We start from the raw sequence: 20,832 nt of genomic DNA on the forward strand, positions 1-20,832 counted from the left end.
CCTCCTCTTGTCCCTCATCACCCTGTCCATCACAACCACCTACAAAATATCCTTTGTTCTCCTTATTTCTCTTTTCCCTTGTCTTCCTCCCTGCACCTCCTCTCTCACCCCCCCACAACCCTTGCCTCCTCATCCCCTCCTCCTCCTTATAACATCTATTTAATCTCCTCCATTCACCTCTGTTCTCTTACTCCTCTTCCCCCGACCTTCTGTCTCTGCTTTCCATTTTTCATCACCTGCCGTCTCCTCCCTCGTGTTTCCATCTCTGCCGTCTTCATCCTACCTCCTACCTTACGCCTCCTCCTGCCTCCCACCTCCCATCTTCCCCCTATCCTCCACATCTCCATTTTCTCCTCCTCCTGCTCCCATCCCTACAGTTCCCCGCTCCCTACCCTTTTCACCCCCTATTCCCCCACCCCCACCCCCATCAGTATCGACTGTATAATACTATTTAGCAGAACATGTAATCATGCAAACCATCCAAAAAGCCAGAAAAGGCATATCAGACTCTTTTGCAGCTGTCGCCATTGTGTGTGTGTGTATGTGTGTGTGTGTGTGTGTGTGTGTGTGTGTGTGTGTGTGTGTGTGTGTGTGTGTGTGTGTGTGTGTGTGTGTGTGCATGTGCGTGTGCGTGTGCCCTCGCTCCCATAATAATCATGCTAAATGCCTTCCATCTCCCTCCTCGTCTTTTCCTCCGCCGGCCTCCTTCCTCTCCTTTCTCAGCTCAGGATGTCGAGGGTTGAAAGTTTGCACGCGAGGCTAAGTGTGTGTGTGCCTGTGCGTGTGCGTGTGCGCGTGTGTGTGTGTGTGTGTGTGTGTGTGTGTGTGTGTGTGTGTGTGTGTGTAAGGAGCAACTACAGCAAATTAGCCGTATTTCCATGAGTTGTGTTGAAGCGAACAAAGTGCCTTCCTGAAGATCAGACGGTGTTTTCGTTCTCTCTCTGTGGTAACTCTGTGATCTGGTCGCAGATCGACGCCGTGACCTTCTGCTTTTTGGGGCTTTTGGGTGTAAACTGTTTTCCGTAGTATGTTACCAAATGTTTCTCCTTTTTTTCTTTCCGTGAAATCATCTCAATTCTTCACTCTTTTTTAGAGGTAAAATTTGGATCAGGTGAATCTGACAGGATGATGTGCAATCGCAGTAAAGTTCACTTTTACAAACTTGATGCTTCAGCTTTTAGAGACATTGAGAGACAAACATCCGTACTGTTTTGAAGATGAACTCCAGAACTCATGTTGCGCCCCCCAGTTAATGAGTGATTGGTATGATCCGTGTGTGTGTGTGTGTGTGTGTGTGTGTGTGTGGTGGGGGGAGGGGGGGGGTGCGTGTGGTGGGTCATGTGCAGCATCACCTGAGGGCGACCTGCCTTTCAGACAGGAATGTAAACGTTGAGACGTCTCATCCAAACGCAGCCTTATTGTAGCATGCCTGGGGTCAGAGGTCGTAGGCATACCAGGTTCAGGGCTGAATCAGTGTGTGTGTGTGTGTGTGTGTGTGTGTGTGTGTGTGTGTGTGTGTGTGTGGGTGTTGGTGTGTGAACTTTCACAGGACGTTGTGTCTCTACGTTTACATCACGCCTGCAAGTGAAGTTGCACTTTCCAGCTCGTATGCAAAGAGCAAGCTGCTGCACACTTTGACGGATTACTGCAGGAAACAGCTGACAGCAGGAACCATCAGTCAGCTTCAGGCGTGCAGATAACGAACTGCACTGAAAGTTACTGCGCGGCCTGAAAGCAGAAAGTCCTCTAAAGATCCTGCAACACCACCTCGTATGAGGAATATCACCTGTTGTCAGTGCGGGAGGAGGGTAAATACTCCGTAAGTAAAAGGAGCATGTTTCACAGCACATAAATCCTTAAAAATAATAAATAAGCAGCTGATATTTGACATTAACCGCGTGTATTTTCAGGCCTGAATCCCCTGTGTGCCTGTAATCGCCCTTTCATGGTCGGGACGTTAGGTTGTTTACCATTTTCGGTGGGTGCGGCCGTCAGTGAAATACTTGCGGTTATCAAAGTGAGACTTTTAACCGCAGAGGAGGAAGTCGCAGTAACGACAACAGTAGGAGGGGGGGAGCAGGCAGGAAGAGAGGAGTTAGAGAACAATATGAACATTAGTGTCACATTAGCTATTAGTCACATTATTGACAGATGGCAACTTGGCAGCATGCATAACAGGTTGTTGAGTTTAACATAATCTACAAGTACTTGCAGAAATTCAGGAGTGAGAAAGAGGATTATATTATGCAAATATTCTGCAGAAATAAAGGCGCTTAGTGGCAGAAAAAAACCACAAGTTTAAACAAGCTTAAACTGGAAACTACTTGCATTGGTTTATCTCTGCCTGTTTATTCAGTATGATATGTCATTTTGGTTTATTTACTCTGCGGCTGTTCACATGTGTGAACATGTGTGTAAATTGTGTGAAATATCTCATAATGTTCAACATTCAAGCATCCTAATGTCGAGTTCCATAAAAAAATGCATGTATCACAGTAAAATCCACCTAAAACAGGGAATCCACAGGTCTTGATAAAACATTGTGGTCTTTAAAAGATATTTAAAAAGAAAAAGTTAAAAGTATTTTTTTTTCTGTTGCACCTGGTGGTTTTTATTAATATCTTTGAAACGGGGAATAAATAGTTTTACCTGTTAAAATAAAACGTTTTAAATCCAACTTGCTGAACCCTGTAATAGATAAAGCTTTAAACAACTTTCCAATGTTTTAAACCACATCTCAGGTAATTTCCTACTTTGAGGAAGGCCACAAAAATGGTGGTTGAAAGCTCCAGAAGCACCAAATAAATACTGCTGTTTAAGTCAATCTTGAGCTTGTGCTTGACTTTATTGGTGATTTCGTAGTTTTTCTAGATGAAAACATGCATAAATATTTAGAATTTCACAAGTCTGAAAATATGGTATGCGTCAACTTATTACAGCACCCCCCAATGGACAAACAGCAACCATTTGTGGTGCAGATTTCATGCGATATGTGCCAGATTGAACAGAATGTCACTGATCAAAGGGATGTAACACGACAGGAAACTACACATGAGAACACAGATGATACATGTTAAAAACACGGAGAGATGATTTAAAGCCAGAGCGCTCGGAGAGGAACTTTTGAATGTGAAAACCGTTTCCGTTTCCAAGCCAGACAAGCCCTACTTCTGCAAAGTCCTCGCCATTCATGTCCAAACCTGCAGCGAGAGGATCAGTGAGCGAGGGAGAGCAAGCTGCACTGCGAGTGAAGTGGGGGGGGGCGAGTGAGAGAGAGCGAGAGAGAGAGAGCATGAGTGTTGGTGATCCCGATCTCCTGTCACCCCTCCTCCTCCATCCTGCAGTCCAAAGAGATGAACAATGACTCCATTCAGCTCTTGGGTTTCAAAGTCGAAAGCAAAACCACAAAGTGCTTAAGAGTGGGTGCTCGGAGATGGAGGGATGAGGAGGAGTAGGAGGAGGAGGAGAAGAAGGAGGGAAGGGGTGGTTAACAAATATGATAGAAAGAGGAAGAGGAGAGATAAGGCGGTAAGGAGGGGTTTCTACCAGCCTAAAAATGATTCAGTGCAGTGTGACCGGGTTTGACGACAGGGTCAGCGAGTACAGCGAGGTTCAGAGCTGAAAGCCAACACCCAGACAAAACGTGAAGCATCTATAGAGCGCTGTGATGACTCCACATGTGAAGAAAAAGTAGTGCAAATGGTTTAAATACCCTTTTAACTGTTATGTAGAAGCTGTTAAATACAATTACTATCATTAATGATGAATCTGTCAGTGAAAAATAATTCCAACAATCCAACAATATTCAGTTTATTGTCATAAAAGAGGAGGAGAATTTGTCTGAACTATTAACTAGAAATTATTATAACTATTTGGATAATTGATTGATTATTAACAAAGTTTTATGCAAAAAATTTCAAGTGTAAAGATGATTTTGTCTCTTATTTATCATACTAAACTGAATATGTTTTGGTTTTGGACTGAAGGTCGGACACTTGAAGACGTCACCTCAAATACATTAACCGACACTGGACAATAATCAGTACTTGCAGCTACAGACTGTAATATATATGAAGCTTGATAGCATGGAGCAAAATAAGCAGATCCCGACCAGAACCTCAGTGAGTGTGAGGCGACTTCTTGAAAATACGTGTTTATACCAACATTAAGATGTTATATGTGGAAGTAATAGTGAACTTTGTTTTTTCTTGTAGCCCCATAAAGTTCCTGTCAAACCATCTGAGCAATGTTAAGTATAGAAACATGTGGAAGAGGGAAGAACCCTTTTTGATCAGCGTACAGGATCCAAATGAATGAGTGCCTCAGGACTCCTTCTTTGTTAAAAAGCCATAAAAGAAGAAGAAGAGGTGGAGAGGGTGGAGGTGGGGGTTTCTCCTGTTTTACGAGGTTTCTGGAAGTCGGTAGGAGTCAGCTGTTTCTTGTTAAATGTCAGCGTCGGGGGTAGAGGGGTGAATGAAGTGGGTTTTTACCACGTCAGAAGCAGAGCTGGGAGTTCCCCAGGGCACCTGTGCCGATCCTCTTGGCTTTACTCTCTCTTTTGTTTGGTTACAACACTTTTGTATTTTCCTCTCTGCGTGTCCCGTTTTGTCTTTTTACTCTTGCCTTGTCCTTGTTTACTTTCTCCCTCGTATGCTTGCGCTCGCATTTTTGCTTCTTGTTGTTTAGCACTTTCACACTTTGTCTATTTATGCCCCGCACGCCTTCTTTCATTTCGTCTTCCTCGTCTTATTCACACTTCTGTCTCACGGTGTTCTTCGTGGGACTAAAATAGATCATTGTTGCTGTACTTAGACTTTGAACCACCAAACCAGATTGCCTCCAGCTATGAGTGTGTTAAGAGACCCAAGCTCTGAGCATGCCCAGACAGACGCCCCTCCAGACACACACACACACACACACACACACACACACACACACACACACACACACACACACACACACACACACACACACACACACACACACACACACACACACACACACACACACACACACACACTCAAACCACACTAAGGCAACAATGAAACCGAAGACAAAGACGTACACTCTTAAGAATCTGTGTGCCTGGTTTTGGGTGACATACATCTTCTCTCAATATTTGTTAACAACATCCCCCCCCCATATCTCCCGCCCTTCCCACACACACACACACACACACACACAACACACACACAACACATATTGTTTGTGTTATGTGTGTGGACAGCTGCTTCACATTTGCACTTATAATCATTATTCAGTCCAACAAATGTGTTTCATTTTGTCAAAAAGTTCTGTCCTGTCCACTTTCTGTTTGAGCATTTCGTCACCGTGTCGCTTTTTTCAGGTGGTGAATGTCTAAATTTAGAGTCCTGTATCTCTCATTCCTTCATCGCGCACCGATGTTTGTGTTCGGTCGTGTTACAGGAAGGATGTCAGACCGGGTGTCAGAAGAATCAGAGTCTGCAGGTTGTTTGGTAAATTCTTTTATTTAGGACAAACCTTTGAGAAGGAAAGTTTCCTGAAATTTTGAAGGCAAGAAATAAAATAAAATGCAACATAAATCTGACATTTGTAGGTCTTGTGTCGGTGACAGGATCAGGATTATTTTCCCTAAAGTCTTTTTGAGCTCTTCATCAGCTGCGACGGCCGTAATTCTTGTCCGTTTTGACTATTTTGAGGTTTTTCAAATCGTTTCATACATTTCACAACCTTGTCTTAACTCCTGCAGATGCTTTTGGGGCTGAAACACGCTGAAAATAGTTGCTAAATTAGCAACATTAAGATCACAAACAACCGATAAAACCATCATGCAACAGTATCTGATGTTTGTGAACCTGTATAAGGAAACTCCCTCTTTTTCTTAAGTAATTTCATGGAAAATATCATCCTATATTTGAGTTAAATAAAGTAAAGTTTGGAAAGTAGTTGCAGGATTCATCAATTCAACCATTTTAATACTAGTAATTGTATAGTTTGTTTTGTTTCCAGCTTCTCAAATGAGACTTTGCTGCCAGTTTTTGTCCTGAGTGAGATTAATGAAGTGTTTTTGGGCTCTGCACTGATGGTGGGACGAGTCAGGCAGTCGGAAGGTGTCATTTTGGCGTTCTGGGATGTTGTGATGAGCATTTTTCACGACTAAATGACAGTGAAGGGAAGTCATCCTCACCCCTACTGTAGCTGCCATAAACTGTCCCTGTAAATGCCCCAAACTAAATGCCTGTGGTTGTTCTGGTGGGAATCTTCATCTGAAGTGAAGGCGGGTGTTTCTGGCAAAGAGTATATGTGCTCAGTCAAATCTTTTCCTGCATAAATACACACACAAAAACACGTGTTAATGCTGCTGTGGGCCTACAAAAGAAAAGAGGATTTGGTATTTGAATTCATGATATGCGAGAGCGCATGAAATCAATTGGCGCTTTTGTGTTTTGCCATAAATCTTGTTAAATGCTGTGCAGAGCGTGCCGTGGGAGCAGTAAAACATTTGGCGTGGAACAAGGGGGAGAATGGAGGGAGAGCAAAGGAGCATGGGATTAAAAATGAGTCTGTTTTAACATGAAGCTGGTTTTCAAGCCTGCATGTTGATGCGCCTCAAAACACATGATGGGAAATTACCACAGCAAGCTGCCAACAGGTAAACACTCATTTGTGAGCAGAGTTTTAAGCCTCAGACACGTTCTGCACTTCTGCACGCTGCTTATGCCTTTTTATTTGGTATAAATGCAACAAACAAAAAAGCAAAGACATGCAGAATAAGAATATTTAAACATTAATAAAACCTGAAGCAAAATTAATATTTAATTTGAATACAAATAAGCAAATGCATGAATAAACACAAAGACTCATTCATACAGACAACATTTTGAACATTTACAGTAAAACTTTTGGCTTCATTTACTGAATAATAATAAACTTTATTTGTGTAGCAACCTTTTATACAGTCCTCACACCCTTGTGTATTACAACCCAAATATTTAAGAACCCATTCAAAATAAATAAAAACATCGGCAAACAATTAAAATACAACAAAAAAGGAAGATTTTAGATGCACTATCTCTTTAAACCAGCTGTCGTTGTGCTCCCCTCGTTTATTTGTTTTTATTCATTGTTTTTCAAATATTTAAAAAAACCCATTCAAAAATAAATAAAACATTGGCAAACAATTAAAATACAACAAAAACGGAAGATTTTAGCTGCATTATCTCTTTAGACCAGCTGTCGTTGTGCTCCCCTCGTTTATTTATGCTTTTATTCATTGTTTTTTGTTTTTCTGTCCATCTAATTGCTGTTGTTGCATCAGTAAGAGCCTCCTCTGGCTTTCAGGGTGGCCTTCCCCTCCAGCATGTGCGAAATAAGTGAATTCCTGCTCTGGGAACGTGCGGCACCATTAATCACAGTGACTAAAACAGGCAGCGGTGTAAATCAGCATGAGAGGGCATCTCTGTGTCGAGAAAAATATAATCGTCGCACATACTTTGCTGCTTAACAAACTGATTTATGCCTCTTACCAAACTAAATCTTTGTTTATTCCTGCTGGCATCGCCTCCTCTTTGGCTTATTCCCTTCATATTTTTGTGTACGGCTACCAAATAGTTTGCATTGTAATGTTGGCTAAGTCACCGCAGTATTTGCATTTCCAGCCGCAGCTTGAGAATGAGCTCTTTGGAAGAAAATCCGAACACTACGCAGCGTCTTCCACCAGAACTTTGAAGAGTTCAGCCACACTGCTGCGTCGCCCTCCTTTGTGCTGTAACCCATCTGGATTGGCTGTCCTCTGGCATGTTCCCGTCTTTATACCAAACAAATGCCAAATTATCTGGATCTGTGGAACCACAGTGGTACAAACTGTACTCTTCTCTTTGGATCCTCTCAATCGATGGAGTTTAATGATATTAGCCGTCTTTGAGGTCGTTTAATTCACCCGCGGATCATCCAGAAGTTAAAGCCATAGCTCAAAGTAAGGCTGCGGCCACCAGCAGGTTAGTTTAGCTTCGCATAAAGACCGGAAACAGAGGGCAACTGCCAGCCTGGCTCTACTTTAGCAGACTCTCTCCCTCAGATTTAACTTTAAAACATGACCAGAAATGTTGATCGTTTTCTGTCACTAATGTAGATTTGAGTCATTTTTTAAGCAAAAATGTCAAACGTTTTAACATATTCTGATGTTAAACTATACAAAATATATAATCATCAATAACTAAACAGGGTCAAATTGCTCGTCTGGCTCTGTCCAAACGTAAAAAAACAACAGTGAAATAAGGCCTGTTATGTTGTAATGAGTCAGTTGTGAAGAGCAGAAATCAGATTATAAAAGTGGTAGATATTAAACATGTTAAAGACATTTTGAAGATTTCTCTGGAAAAAAACAACCAGCAGGATTTTCACAGCAGCAGCACATTTGCAGTGTTTAATATCCTTCTTTCTGTCCTGATATCTAAAGACAGCTGCAGCTTCAGCTCAGACGGTTCCATATTGTGCTGGAGAAAAAAACTCAAAGGGTAAAACCCCTGAGGATGCTCGCTGTGCCAGCACCTCTGGCAGCGCTGCCAGTTAAAGCGGCAATTTTCACAGTCGAGCTGCTCGGCATGAGCTGAGAGGATGCCAGTGTTTTCTGTTGAGGCTCGTGATTAAATGTAACTTCATATCTGTGGAGGTTATAAATGCTGCGAAAGGGGACCACAACCGAAAAAAATACTCAAACTTAAACAAGCATATCTCGAACATCACATGTTCACAGCTCATATAAATGTAAATCAAGTGAGGAAGAGCAGCCCACATTCACCTCTCTGAGGTTGTCTCCACATGATTTTTGAATAAAGTTGTATTACTGTAAATAAAACAAAGCCCAGACAGACTCCAGAGACTTAAATAAAAAAATAAAAAACGTTGATTGATGCTTCCAGAGGCCCAGTTTCAGAGCAGAGCTGGAGCTGGTCAGATATAATCACTGTTTTCTTCAAGAGCTCTCTAGTTATAATTTGAGGTTTATATTATCCAGTATCTTTAAATTATACATGAAAATGTTTTTATGATCGTTTTGTTGGAGAAGACGCTGCATGTTTCCACTGGTGGCGATCTCGTTTGGGAGAGCTATTAGAAAACCAGATCGATCGAGCCTCTCTCCGTCGACCACTTCACACGCGGCTCGTCTTCCAGAGCGGCCGCCTCCCCGCCGAGTTCGGTCCGCGGGGGGAAACGCCGAGGCCAACGGGTAATTTTGTGGCTCTGCTTGTTATCCTCGTTTGGCCTGGAGTTTTAACAAGCACGGGGCTGAGCCAGCCTCCGAGCATTGAATTTCAAACCCAGTGCTTGTAGCGGTATAAAAGTCTAAACCAGCAGCATGCATTTTACGTAGGGCTGCAAATGTTAATTATTTCTATTACGTTCCTGATTAATTGCTTCATTCTTCATAGGAAAACAAGCATCTGAGAAGCTACAACCATGAGATTCTTCTTGTTTTTTCTTAAAAACAGGATTATTTGATGACGAAAGTAGTTGTTAATTTTAGTCGACAAACAGTCAGGACTGTATCTGTCCTCCTTCCTCCTCCAGCAGTCCATCTGTCATCATTTTAAACCACCAAAACCCACCTGCTTCCTCTCTGAGAAGATATTTTAAGGTGCTTTTTTTCCCCTTGTTTTTGCGCTGCTCTCTCAGTGATAAGAGCCGCCCAATCAGTCAGTCAGAGTCAGAGGAGGAAGACGAAGAGGAGGAAGAGTCGAGTGAATGTGTTGTAAGACGACAGGAAACATCAGGCGGCTCCACCCTGATAGGAGAGACTGAGATGTTCCTCTTTTCTGTGTTTTTCTCACTTCACGTTTCATCAGATGATTTTGAGAAATCGTACATCAGTGAACACAATCCTGAGCTCCGGTGTGAAGGCCAGAGTCACTTCCAGTTTTTTTATTTGTGTCTTTAGAAGTTGGGAACAGTTCCTGTCTGTCGTCTTCTGAGCAAAAATGCAAACAAGAAATAAAGTCAACAACAAAATGAAATACATATTTAAGCACAAAGTGATTATTTTAGCCGCTTTGAAGCTTCATTTATTCTTCTGTCTTAAAAAACCTTGTTTGTTTCGTCTTCTCCTGCAGCCACCATCAAGTCAGGCCAGAACAGCTCCAGCTGGACCGAGCGGAGCCTGATGTTCGGGGGGAACATCCAGAAAGCGCTGGCTCCGTCCTCCTCGACACCCGCCTCCTCCATCTCGCCCTCGTTCACCGTGGCGAAGGCCCTCGATGGAGTCAGCTTCTCTGAGGGAGACCTGCTGCTTCAGGTAACGCAGCAGAAGCACCGCTCGACAGTAAAGTGATTTAAAACCCAGAAGGTGCTTTAAATACAGTTTCTTCTTTGGTGTGCAGGCGTTGAACGGCTTCGTGTTGGTGGTGACGGCTGAAGGCTACGTCTTCTACACATCGCCCACCATCCAGGACTTCCTCGGCTTCCATCAGGTAAAAACGTCGCACGCAGTATCGGGAAATGCATTTAGTTTATTTATACGGTGCTGTTAATGAGGACAAAATCAGTCAGAACATGAGCATCCTGACAAATGACAACGTTGACCTCCCTCTTCATGTCAGCAGATGAATAAAGACCAAAAAGTTCTGATTTGATATTTTTTATCGCAGGAAAAAGTGAAGGGATCTGTCCTGAAGAAAATGAAATGTGTTTTTCGTATCTTTGAATTAAAAAAATTGCCTCAAAAACAATGTTAAAAAGGACCATCAAATGACAAGAAACACATGAAAATCAGATTACCAGCTGCCTTCGTGAACTTCTTGACCCGACATCTAATTTCCAAACAGCACATGAAGCATCTGTTAAAGATTCCAGAAGAAATAAACTCACAATACAGAAATGAGACACTTATTTTGATTGAAAGTCTGGTATAATCTATGCCTGTCTCCCACTCACAAAAATGTTTAATAACACAGTTGATGCTGGAAATGTCTTTGACGTAAAAAACATGATGAAAAGGAGTGATGATGGTCTGAATTGGACTCATCATATCTCTGTATTGTTTGGGTCCATCACTGTGACACCCGCCGGACATATTAAAACCTTTTTAACGTGTTTTAAAGGCCTGATAATTCTGAAACTTTCTGTGTGCGTAAATGATCTCTTTGAGGCAGAAGTAAGGACAAACGAAATCTGTTTTTCCTTCCTCGGAGCAGCAATTATCCGTCCCAGAAATGATCAAATCAGCTAGCATGGGGAGGAGCCTGAGTACAGAAATAAATCTTGTACTGCACAACAACCTGCTTCCACTTCACTGACCTCCTGAACTCTGATGTTCCTTTAAAAACATCCTTCAAAGAAACACGAGTGCGTGCTTTTTACCCCATCATCCAACAAGCAGTTGGTTTCAGTTCACGTTTGCACAGCTCGCAGAGATCTGAATCTCTCACGGTGAACATGTTGTCCCCTTCTGTTACGAGCAGTTTGTAAAAACGAGGACGCTCTGATATCGTCCGACAGTTAATAGCTCATAAACTCAAACTATAAATCAAATATAGACACAAGCAGTATGGTTTGGAAACTGCAAACAAAAATGATGTTTTGTTTTGTTTTTTAAATGAGAAAAAAACATCCTGTTTAGCCCATTTTATACAATACAGAAGCCATATCAGCCATAACTTCTCTTTAGTTAGACAGCATGCTAAATGATGGACACACAGGCGGAGTCATGTGTGTGAGTCATGTGTCTGTCTGTGTGTGTGTGAGTGTGTGTTGATGAGAACTGAACTGCTTTGTTGGCTGTGAACTCTTGACTTGTAAACACATCCGTTTGAACCAGGGTCAAACATGTCTGCAGTCTGGGGGAATAAAAAGGAAAAAATAAAAATGTTGCCTCGGGAGAGTGCACGTGGTAAACAGCGTACATACTCTCTCGTACACTCACACACCAACGCGTTTCCACGACACAGTCTGACGTCAGGATACTGATCGGAGCAGGAAATGCTTCGTTCTTGAGGCTTTGATTATATATTACCGTTATAAAGTTTGTTTATTGAGCAGCCCTGAGGAGGCAAACGAGGAAAAGGGAATAAAAGTAGACAGAAAACAGGAGAAATGTGTCTCCGAGTTTGTGTATTATAAAAGTTCACCTGACTTTAAGGATCCTTTGAATGCAACAAAGCCTAAAAATAAGTTTTTTAACTTGAAAAAAAGTGCTCATTGTTTCTCTCTTGTTTTCAGTCTGATGTCGTCCATCAGAGCGTGTTTGAGTTGATCCACACAGACGACCGGGCTCTCTTCAGACGGCAGCTTCACTTTTCCCTCAACCCAAACGCTGAAGGTACCGGGAGTCCCAGTAAGTCCACCGGGTGGCGACACTGCAGCCCATAACACACGCATTACAGCCACTGCAGCATGTAACACACATCACAGCTGAGCAGCATGTGAACCTGCACAGACTCTGATGAGCTGCTTTTAGCCTGATGATAAGAAAACACTTTATTTACATGGTGGCTAATAATCTGCATCACGTCTGTGGCTATTTGGTAGAAATGATAAATATCTCCTCGTCTCTGCAGGTGAGCAGAACAGCGCTGAGATCAGCAGCAACGTGGTAACTTACGACCCGCAGACCATCCCTCCAGAAAACTCGTCCTTCCTGGAGAGAAACTTCTGCTGTCGTTTCCGCTGTCTGCTCGACAACTCCTCCGGCTTCCTGGTACACACACACACACGCACACACGCACACACGCACACACACACACACACACACACACACACACACACACACACACACACACACACCTCACCCGAACACACTCCAAGGATCTTTCCTGAGAAGTTTGGAACCCATAAAGGTTTCTGAGCGTTCTCCCTGTGTTCGTCTTCAGGCCCTGAACTTCCGCGGCCGCCTGAAGTTCCTCCACGGTCAGAACCGGTTGGCGGAGGACGGGACGCTGGTGCCCCCGCAGCTCTGTCTGTTCTCCATCGCCACTCCGCTGCAGCCGCCGTCCATCCTGGAGATCCGCACCAAGACGCTCATCTTCCAGAGCAAACACAAGCTGGACTTCACGCCCTTGGGCATCGACTCCAGGTAGACGGCCAGCTGACCCTGAAACCTCACCTGATTCTTATTTTTCAGTGAAGGAATGAAGTGTTACTGTTGTTGAATCCTCTGAGCTGCAGGATCAGCTGCTCATGTTGAGTGTGTTGTGCTTTTTTGCCCCCAGAGGGAAAGTGGTTCTGGGTTACAATGAAGTGGAGCTCTGTATGAAAGGTTCAGGCTACCACTTCATCCACGCTGCCGACATGATGTACTGCGCAGACAACCACTTAAGAAGTGAGTCAAACGCCCTTTTTTTTTAAATTAATTTATTCATCTGTTGTGAACTTTTGCATGTTCATATATGGAATGTATTCAATCCAAATAACTGATGTCCTGGTTCAAAGCTCTCTCTCAAAATCTTGATATGCTGCATGAATAGCTGCAGCGGTCCTCTGATCATGTCTGTCCTCAGTTTACCCGCCGTACGCTACACACTGCTCTGAAACATTTCACATGTTTGTCTGGATATCATCAGTTCCGCTTTAAGTTGTTGGCTGATGTATGAATGTGTATGTAGATATTTAAATTGGACTCTTTCTGTGCCATATCCAGTGATAAAGACAGGAGAAAGCGGTTTTACCGTCTTCAGGCTGCTGACCAAGAATCGGACATGGGTCTGGGTCCAGGCCAACGCCAGGCTGGTCTTTAAAGGAGGGAAACCCGACTTCATCGTGGCCCGGCAGAGAGCTCTAACGTACGTACACGGACGAGTTTACACTATCATACATCATTTAACACTAAAACATGTTAAAAACCATTTATTAAATGTTTGTATACTGTTGATAACCAGCCAATACGTAGTTTATATAAATTTATGCTCTTTACATTTTTAGTTAATAAAATGTTTCAACCTCAGATGACGTCTTTAAATTTTCACGTCAAATATTTGACAGTAAACAGAAGAAAATTCTCCTGTTTTAAAAGCTGAGATCAGTCGATGATTGATTGTTATTTTACTGACCTTTCACGTAATCAATTAATCGACTGATAAATGCAGTGCTGCATTAGCTGCAGTCCTCGCAGCCTCTTCTGAAATGAACCCCGCTTGTCTGTTTTGCCACAGAAATGAAGAAGGAGAAGAACAGCTTCGCCGCAGACGGCTGCAGCTGCCCTTCAACTACACCACCGGTGAGGCGCTGTTGTACGACACAAATCCGACCATCGACATCCCCGAGCCGTGCTCCGCCCCCAAGCAGAGGAAGATCGACAGCTACGCCGTCAGCCGGGACTCCATCCTGGGCTGCATGCTGAGTCAGGACCAGTCGATCTACTGTGAACACAACAATGCCAACGCCCTCAGCTCCCTCAATGACGTGGCCTTCCAGGACACCCACGCCACCGTCAACGTTCCTGGAGATGTCACCGCCAAACCTGTCGTCGGAGGCCTGGTGAAGAAGGAGGCCACGGTTCAGGACATGATGGACATCCTGCAGCAGATCCTCGGGGACAGCGACCTCACCGAGACCGTGGATGTGGGGCTGGAGGAGCTGAAGAGCTGGGAGAGCACCCTGCTGAAGATGAACTTCAACAGCTGCGAGTTCAATGAGGACCTCAATGACATCCTCAGCAACGACATCCTGTCCTACGTGGAGGAGCAGCTTCACAAGGAGGGCGGGCTCAAGCTGCCAGATCAGCTGGAGGACATCCCAGCCTGCTTCTCCACTTTGGACCTCCCGAACCAGGATCCTGATGAGATTGGGGAGCAACACTTCGACTGGAATCTGGATCCCCAGAACCAGCTGGTACCCAACGGAGGTCAGATGATGGGGGGGCAGCCGACTCTGATCCTGGGAACGATGAAACTGAGCCACATGGACTTTCTTCAGCCGAGTTCTTCAGGGTTGAATGGCTCAACTCTCCAGCAAACGCTCCCTGCTTCTCTTCCACTGGGCCCGACTGGAAACATGGGCGCTGCGGTGACCTTTAACCCTTCCCTGCTGGACTCATGTCCTCAAACACAGAATCAGCTGAGGACCTTTCAAGTCAATGGCAACAGCCTTCCAGCGTTCTCAACCAATCAGCCTCATGCCAACCAAATGGCTCAACCAATGCAGAACCATCTTCAGAGGAGGCCGCCCAACCAACCAATTGGCCTCCAGCACCAAAACGCAGACAGACAGTTAAACCCCGTGTTCAACTTCCAAAGCAGTCAGTGGAAGCCCTCTGTGTCCAACTCAAACCAAGTGGACAACTTTGTTGAAACATACACGGCAAATATTTCAAACGAAGCCGGTTTCTCTGCTGGTCCTTCCTCGTCCAGCTGCTTGCAGGGCCACTTCGCACTGCAGACACAAAACAGCGAGAGTCAGAGACAGTCCTGGCCTCTGGAGCAGCACCAGCAAATGGGCGCCTGCCTCAACCAAATGTCAGGATTTCAAAGGAACCCTGTGGACGGCAGGTTCAAGACTGCAGAGGCTTCCGGTGCACCATTTGCTGTCCAGGAGGACTTGGAGCCTCGTCTTTCTAGTAGCTGTATGTTCAGAAATACGACCCCAGCGCAGCCTGTGAACAGCGTGCACCTCAGTCAGGTGAGCGTGAACCCCGTTACCAGCCACATCTCCAAGCCCTCCTGCTTCTATCAGGCTCTGCCCGGAGGCGGATCTGTGCCGGGGATGATGGCGACCCCGAATGCGGACGAGGCAGTGCTGTCCTGCCAAATGGCTGCTGGTCTCAACCCGAACGGCCTGCAGGTGCAGCAACCGCCATATCTAAACTTCAGCGAACAGATGCAGGTAAAAAGACGACATCAACACCTGTAGAGCCGTGAAGGTTCAGAGTAGATCAGGAATTTGGAGACTGAAGGACATTTTTATTTTTATGTATAGGGCCAATGTAAACATGACACATGACGTGCTGTTTGTCTTTTCGTAGATCAACAACTGTCCAGTCATCAGGAACGGAGATTTCCCCTTCACTGCGCTGCCCAACGGGAACACGTTCTACTCGGAGAACAAGTAGGAATGAGCTGCTGTGATGTCTGGAGGCTAGAGGGCGCCAGCTCGAACTGAAACGTCAGTTTTAAAAGAAACAAAAGATTCCTGTCTCTAAAAACAATGAAAGCGGAGTAGGCTGAAGAACAAGAATGTGTCTGAAAAGGAGATAAAACAAGATGCCTTTTCTTTTTTCTGATGAGGAAACAGTGATGAAAACTGCAGGAAGTGACGTTTGGGTGGTTGTTGTTTGAGAAAGAGAAGTCTCAGCAGGAGTTTTTATCAGAGCGGATCATCAGTCTGAGAAAACATATGAATTCCCCTTCTGGAGCTGTTTGGATTGTACCAAAGAGAGATCGGATTCTCTAAATCTGGAAAAGTCTGAGGACGTCTTCGACCAAGCTGATGGATGCAGCCGAGCATTTAATGTATTCACTGCTTCATGAAAGCGATCGAGTGCAGTTGCCATTTATTTGGAGGGAAAATGTGGAAGTGTGGGAATACAAAGTGGCTCCGGTTTGACTGACAGGTGTCGATGCTTCTCATAGAAAAGTGTAGCTGGACGGTCCCGTGCTGCTTTTTATCCGAGTTGGCTGAAGTTAAGCAAACCAACCAGTTAGTCCTCATCGTTTTTTTCTCTTGTAAAACATACAATTTAGAGCTGCAACTATTAATCAGTGAATTGATTTGGCAAAATGATATTAATATAAGATGGTAATAAAAATAAAATAAAAAAATGGTAATAAAAAAGCCAAAACTTGCATGAATTTCTTCAGCAATTGTTTGTCTTCCTGGGGTCCGAACCCTCAAAATATGTCATAAAGACATAATATTGTCATCACAGCCACAATAAAGCAAGAAACAGCTGCTTTAAGTGGCCACAAAGGGCAGCGATGACCCTGTTAGAGCCACACAAAGTGTGCCTCAACATACGAGGACTAACTGTTCGGTCTGGTCAACCTTCCCTCTTCTAATAAAAAGCAGCCGATTCGGTGTGGATGAGACGCTCCTAAACTACTGGACGGATGGATGGACCTGTACGCTATAGGAATGAACACTGAAACGAGCTCCTGTTCATCCTCTGCCTTCTGAAAACACGAACCCGCCGCCCTAATCTCAGAAACAATCCGTTTTCAGTTTGAACACTCAGAAGGATAAAATATGTCTCCTTTCTTGTTTTAGCGTGATGACGCATCTTGATTAAGTTCATTTCAACTCTTCACTTTCCCAGTGAGGGAGATTTGCTTTGCAGACAGGGTATAGAAATTATTTTAAAAAAAGAAAAAATAATTAAATAAGAAACGCACAAGAGAATCTCAGCATCATCCTACTAACAGACGATTTGTAAGATTCAGTGGAAACAGCTGCTTGTTAATATATTTTAAAAGCTTTGTCACTGAGCCAATTTTATCTCTTGTTATTTTTTCTTTAATACTTCTACTGTCGTTGTATTTTTGTTGTTGTTGTAGGGGAGTAAAAACAGACGGTGTCTTAAACTGACAGAAATGTTTGAAACTTTAAAGGGACAGTTGACTGCAATTTGAAATCATCAGATATTTGATAGAAATCAAAGTTAAACTTACCCCTTGCCTGAACTTTAAGCCAATCTTTGAGATTGTTTGCACTCGCCCTTTAAAGTATTTGACTTGCCAAAGCACGAAAAGATTTATTACATCAGAAAACGAGATTGCTCAAGCCACTGTTTGATACCAAATTAGCACAAATTAAGACCTTTTTTAGTATTTTGATCTTCAAAAATGGCTTATTTCAGTAGAAGCAAACTTAAATTATAAATATTTTTATGCTTTTATTGAGGAATTCAAAGTAAAAGCTGAGCACTGCCTTCAGATTTCCTATAAAACGTGGCTTTTTTTTGATCAAACACGCTGAAAATGAAAGATATCGGTCTCTGCATGAGATACTGATTCCACGTTCTTCACAACAAACGTCCGTCCTCTTCCTCTTTCCTGTTTCTGTCTTGTTTGTCAGCGTTCTCACTTGGAGCATTGACAACCCATCCGGCAGCAAAACACAGAAGTAAAACAGTTAAAGGGCAGCTATTGTATGTTTTAAATGAGGAAATAAAATGGAAAAAAAATGAACACTTTTTACCAAGTGCCTTTTAAATGGACTTCTTCGTGACTGTTAAAAACATGATTTAGCACTTAGATTGAAAAGAGAAACCTTGAGAAAGCAGTCGCTTCAGCTGTACTGAGCCGTGAAACCTGACTTTTGTCCACGTTATCAGCACCTCTGTACGATCCTAAACAACGCTTCTGACCGAGTTCATAATCTGCTGCAGATTTTAGAGGCTCCGCTCGACAAAAACTTGAATCTTTAAACACCAAAAAAATAGAAAAAGTCAGTAAAGCCATCTGGGATACCAAAGGGACGACGCAGAGCACAAATCTGCTGTTCATGTTCATGATTTTAATGGAAATGGAACCAAATTCCTACAAATTAAAACGCAGGAAACAGACTTGAACGATTGTAGCCCTTTCAATGTTCACAAATCAAATCATGTTGCCTTCAGGTCCTGTGGGAGTTACCGTAGTTACTGATTTCTGTCTTACAGCAGAGACATAAAAGCTATCAACTCATAAACAGGAGAATTAGAGCTGAAACCATTCAATCAGACAGAAAAATAATCAACTAGTTTGATAATCAGTTCATTCATTTATTGAGCAAAAAAGATGACTATGACTGTTACAAATTGACTTTACTTTATTTGCCAATGTTAAATTGCTGGAGTGCTGGAGTTAAAACCATAATTTCCAACATTTTGACAGGAACAAGTGGATTTTATTAGAGTGTTTTGTATTTTAAGACTTCTACACATCCTGAAAACGGTGCCAAAGCTGTCGTAAATTCACCCAAATTGTTCACGAGCAGCAGGAAACCACTGAATTTCTCCTCATGCAGCTCAGATCCAACAAAAACATCACAAATAAAACCAAAAATAATCCCGTACGGACGGAGAATCAGCACAAAACGAACATAACATTCAGAGGTGTGTGATTTTCTTTGCAGCACTTCTTCTCATTCATTTAAATCTGCCTTTTATTCACAAAGTATTCTCCATATAGAAATCTTATTATTTCTTGTTGCTTGCTTCTACATTTACAAAAAAAGGCTTTGTACTTTATTATACTTTTAATTTTCAAACCCCAGGAGGCCAAGACTCCAAAATGCAGTATCTGTGTAAGTGTGTATAAATATACATATTTGTCTTCTTTTTTTTGTTTAAAATACATATTGTCATATATTGTGTATTTTAATATCGTATTGCCTTAACCTGACTCACGCCTATCATTTTTTGTACATTTTCTGCACAGCATATATATATGTAACCTCTTTTTTTTTTTTTTTTGTAACTTTTCAGCTCATCATATCTTGTGGATTTGCCTTCAATATTCAGTTTCTAACTTTGTATAAGTGCTTGAGTCAGTCTCTATATGCTCATCATATTAAAGGTGATCTGACTTGCTTTGACTGTTTTAACTCGATAATTTAAAAGGAAATGTGAAATAGAGAGGAAACTATGCATACATTTGATAACCAACTCTTTAAAATCTCATTTAGAAATTAAGGGACATTTTTACAAAAATGTAAGTTATTTTGATAAACTCTTGACATTATAGTCCTAAGGTTGTGGATTTGATCAATGTGATGGTTTCCAGTGTCCACTAGATGCCAGTGTAACCAGTGAGTGCCATTTTGGTAACAGCAGGTCCTTCATGGGTTTGACAATCTGCTCCCGTTCAAATAAATGTAAATACATATATTATACATATAAAAAAAAAAAAATACAATAAATAAAATACAATACAAAAAAATATACAATATTCAGTCTGAAATGTAGGAGATTTAAGAAAAAAAAATACAACTAAGAAACAAAACCGTTTAGTGTGCTAGGTCGAGGGGGAGATGTCAATATAATACTTATAATACTATAAAAGAAGATTGTGCTTTTTCTACGTTTAAGAGGTGAACAGTATTATAATACAAGTACAAGGGTAATTCTGAACTACTGTATACATATATATGGTGCGATGGTGTACAAAATTACTCTGAATTTATTTGTTTATTAATATATTAAAAATGTGTTTTTGATAGTCGTTTGAATTTTAAATTAAATGTACACCTTTATTTCTTTTCCTCTGACGTCACCTTTGACACGCGCACTTCAAACGAGTGCCCGGGAAGCGCGTGGAGGTCTCCGACAAAGGGAGAAACGACCGAGAAGAGAGTTAACAACTTAATTTAACGGGTTTTTTGGTGAGAAATTCGCTTTTAAGATGATATTTAAACGGGTTTTATTTTTTATTTTAAAATTTCCTCGGTTTTTGACACCAGGGACTGTCACGGAGGAGAAAATTAGCGACGACTTCGACTTTCCTGACTGGTTCACCGTGAGTTTACATTAATTTTCTTTATTTAAGGCTTTGTTTTTTTTTTTTTAATCTCCTTTAACCAAGTAGAGCTTTGAATTTTCAGCGTAAAACAAGTTTAAACGGTTTTTTTTTTAATCAGCGGGACATCAAAGGGTTATGACGCGCACGCGCCGTGGACAGAAACCAAGCAGCCATCTTTAAAATGTCTGACTCGTTTCACCGAGTTCAAACAGTTTAAATACGTTTTCTTTATTTAAGTCAATGTGATGATTCCCAGTGTCCACTAGATGACGGTGCAACTCTCTTCTTAGTGTTTTGAATTGAGGCAGGGTATTTTATAATCATTTTTAATTAAAATCAGCATTTAAAAGATGAATTTTTTTTTTTTTTTTAAACACAAGTGAAAAGACAATATAGCTTCGAACTGCTGTAGATATCATTAAAGTGT

At 42.3% G+C, this 20,832-nt stretch overlaps 1 protein-coding gene across 4 annotated transcripts in view; it reads left to right on the forward strand.

Moving 5' to 3' along the window:
- The window catches only part of ahr2 (aryl hydrocarbon receptor 2), a 53,177-nt gene extending 33,072 nt beyond the window's left edge, over nt 1-20,105 (forward strand). For 3 of the 4 annotated variants that reach the window (XM_069163944.1, XM_069163947.1, XM_069163945.1), the window contains 9 exons: nt 10,092-10,273; nt 10,359-10,448; nt 12,196-12,310; nt 12,534-12,673; nt 12,846-13,048; nt 13,185-13,294; nt 13,613-13,754; nt 14,124-15,792; nt 15,932-20,105. In XM_069163944.1, coding sequence (XP_069020045.1) covers nt 10,092-10,273; nt 10,359-10,448; nt 12,196-12,310; nt 12,534-12,673; nt 12,846-13,048; nt 13,185-13,294; nt 13,613-13,754; nt 14,124-15,792; nt 15,932-16,018 — 2,738 coding nt within the window. In that variant the 3' untranslated portion in view covers nt 16,019-20,105. Of the gene's footprint in view, nt 1-1,783; nt 1,820-10,091; nt 10,274-10,358; nt 10,449-12,195; nt 12,311-12,533; nt 12,674-12,845; nt 13,049-13,184; nt 13,295-13,612; nt 13,755-14,123; nt 15,793-15,931 lie in introns of those variants that run through there. The other variant, XM_069163948.1, reaches the window with a different exon arrangement.
- Nucleotides 20,106-20,832: the final 727 nt, after the last annotated feature.

Source organism: Embiotoca jacksoni, unplaced genomic scaffold, assembly GCF_022577435.1.
Source record: "Embiotoca jacksoni isolate LCO1_2020_lvr unplaced genomic scaffold, fEmbJac1.0.p SCAF_30, whole genome shotgun sequence".
In the NCBI taxonomy this organism is placed as follows: domain Eukaryota; kingdom Metazoa; phylum Chordata; class Actinopteri; family Embiotocidae; genus Embiotoca; species Embiotoca jacksoni.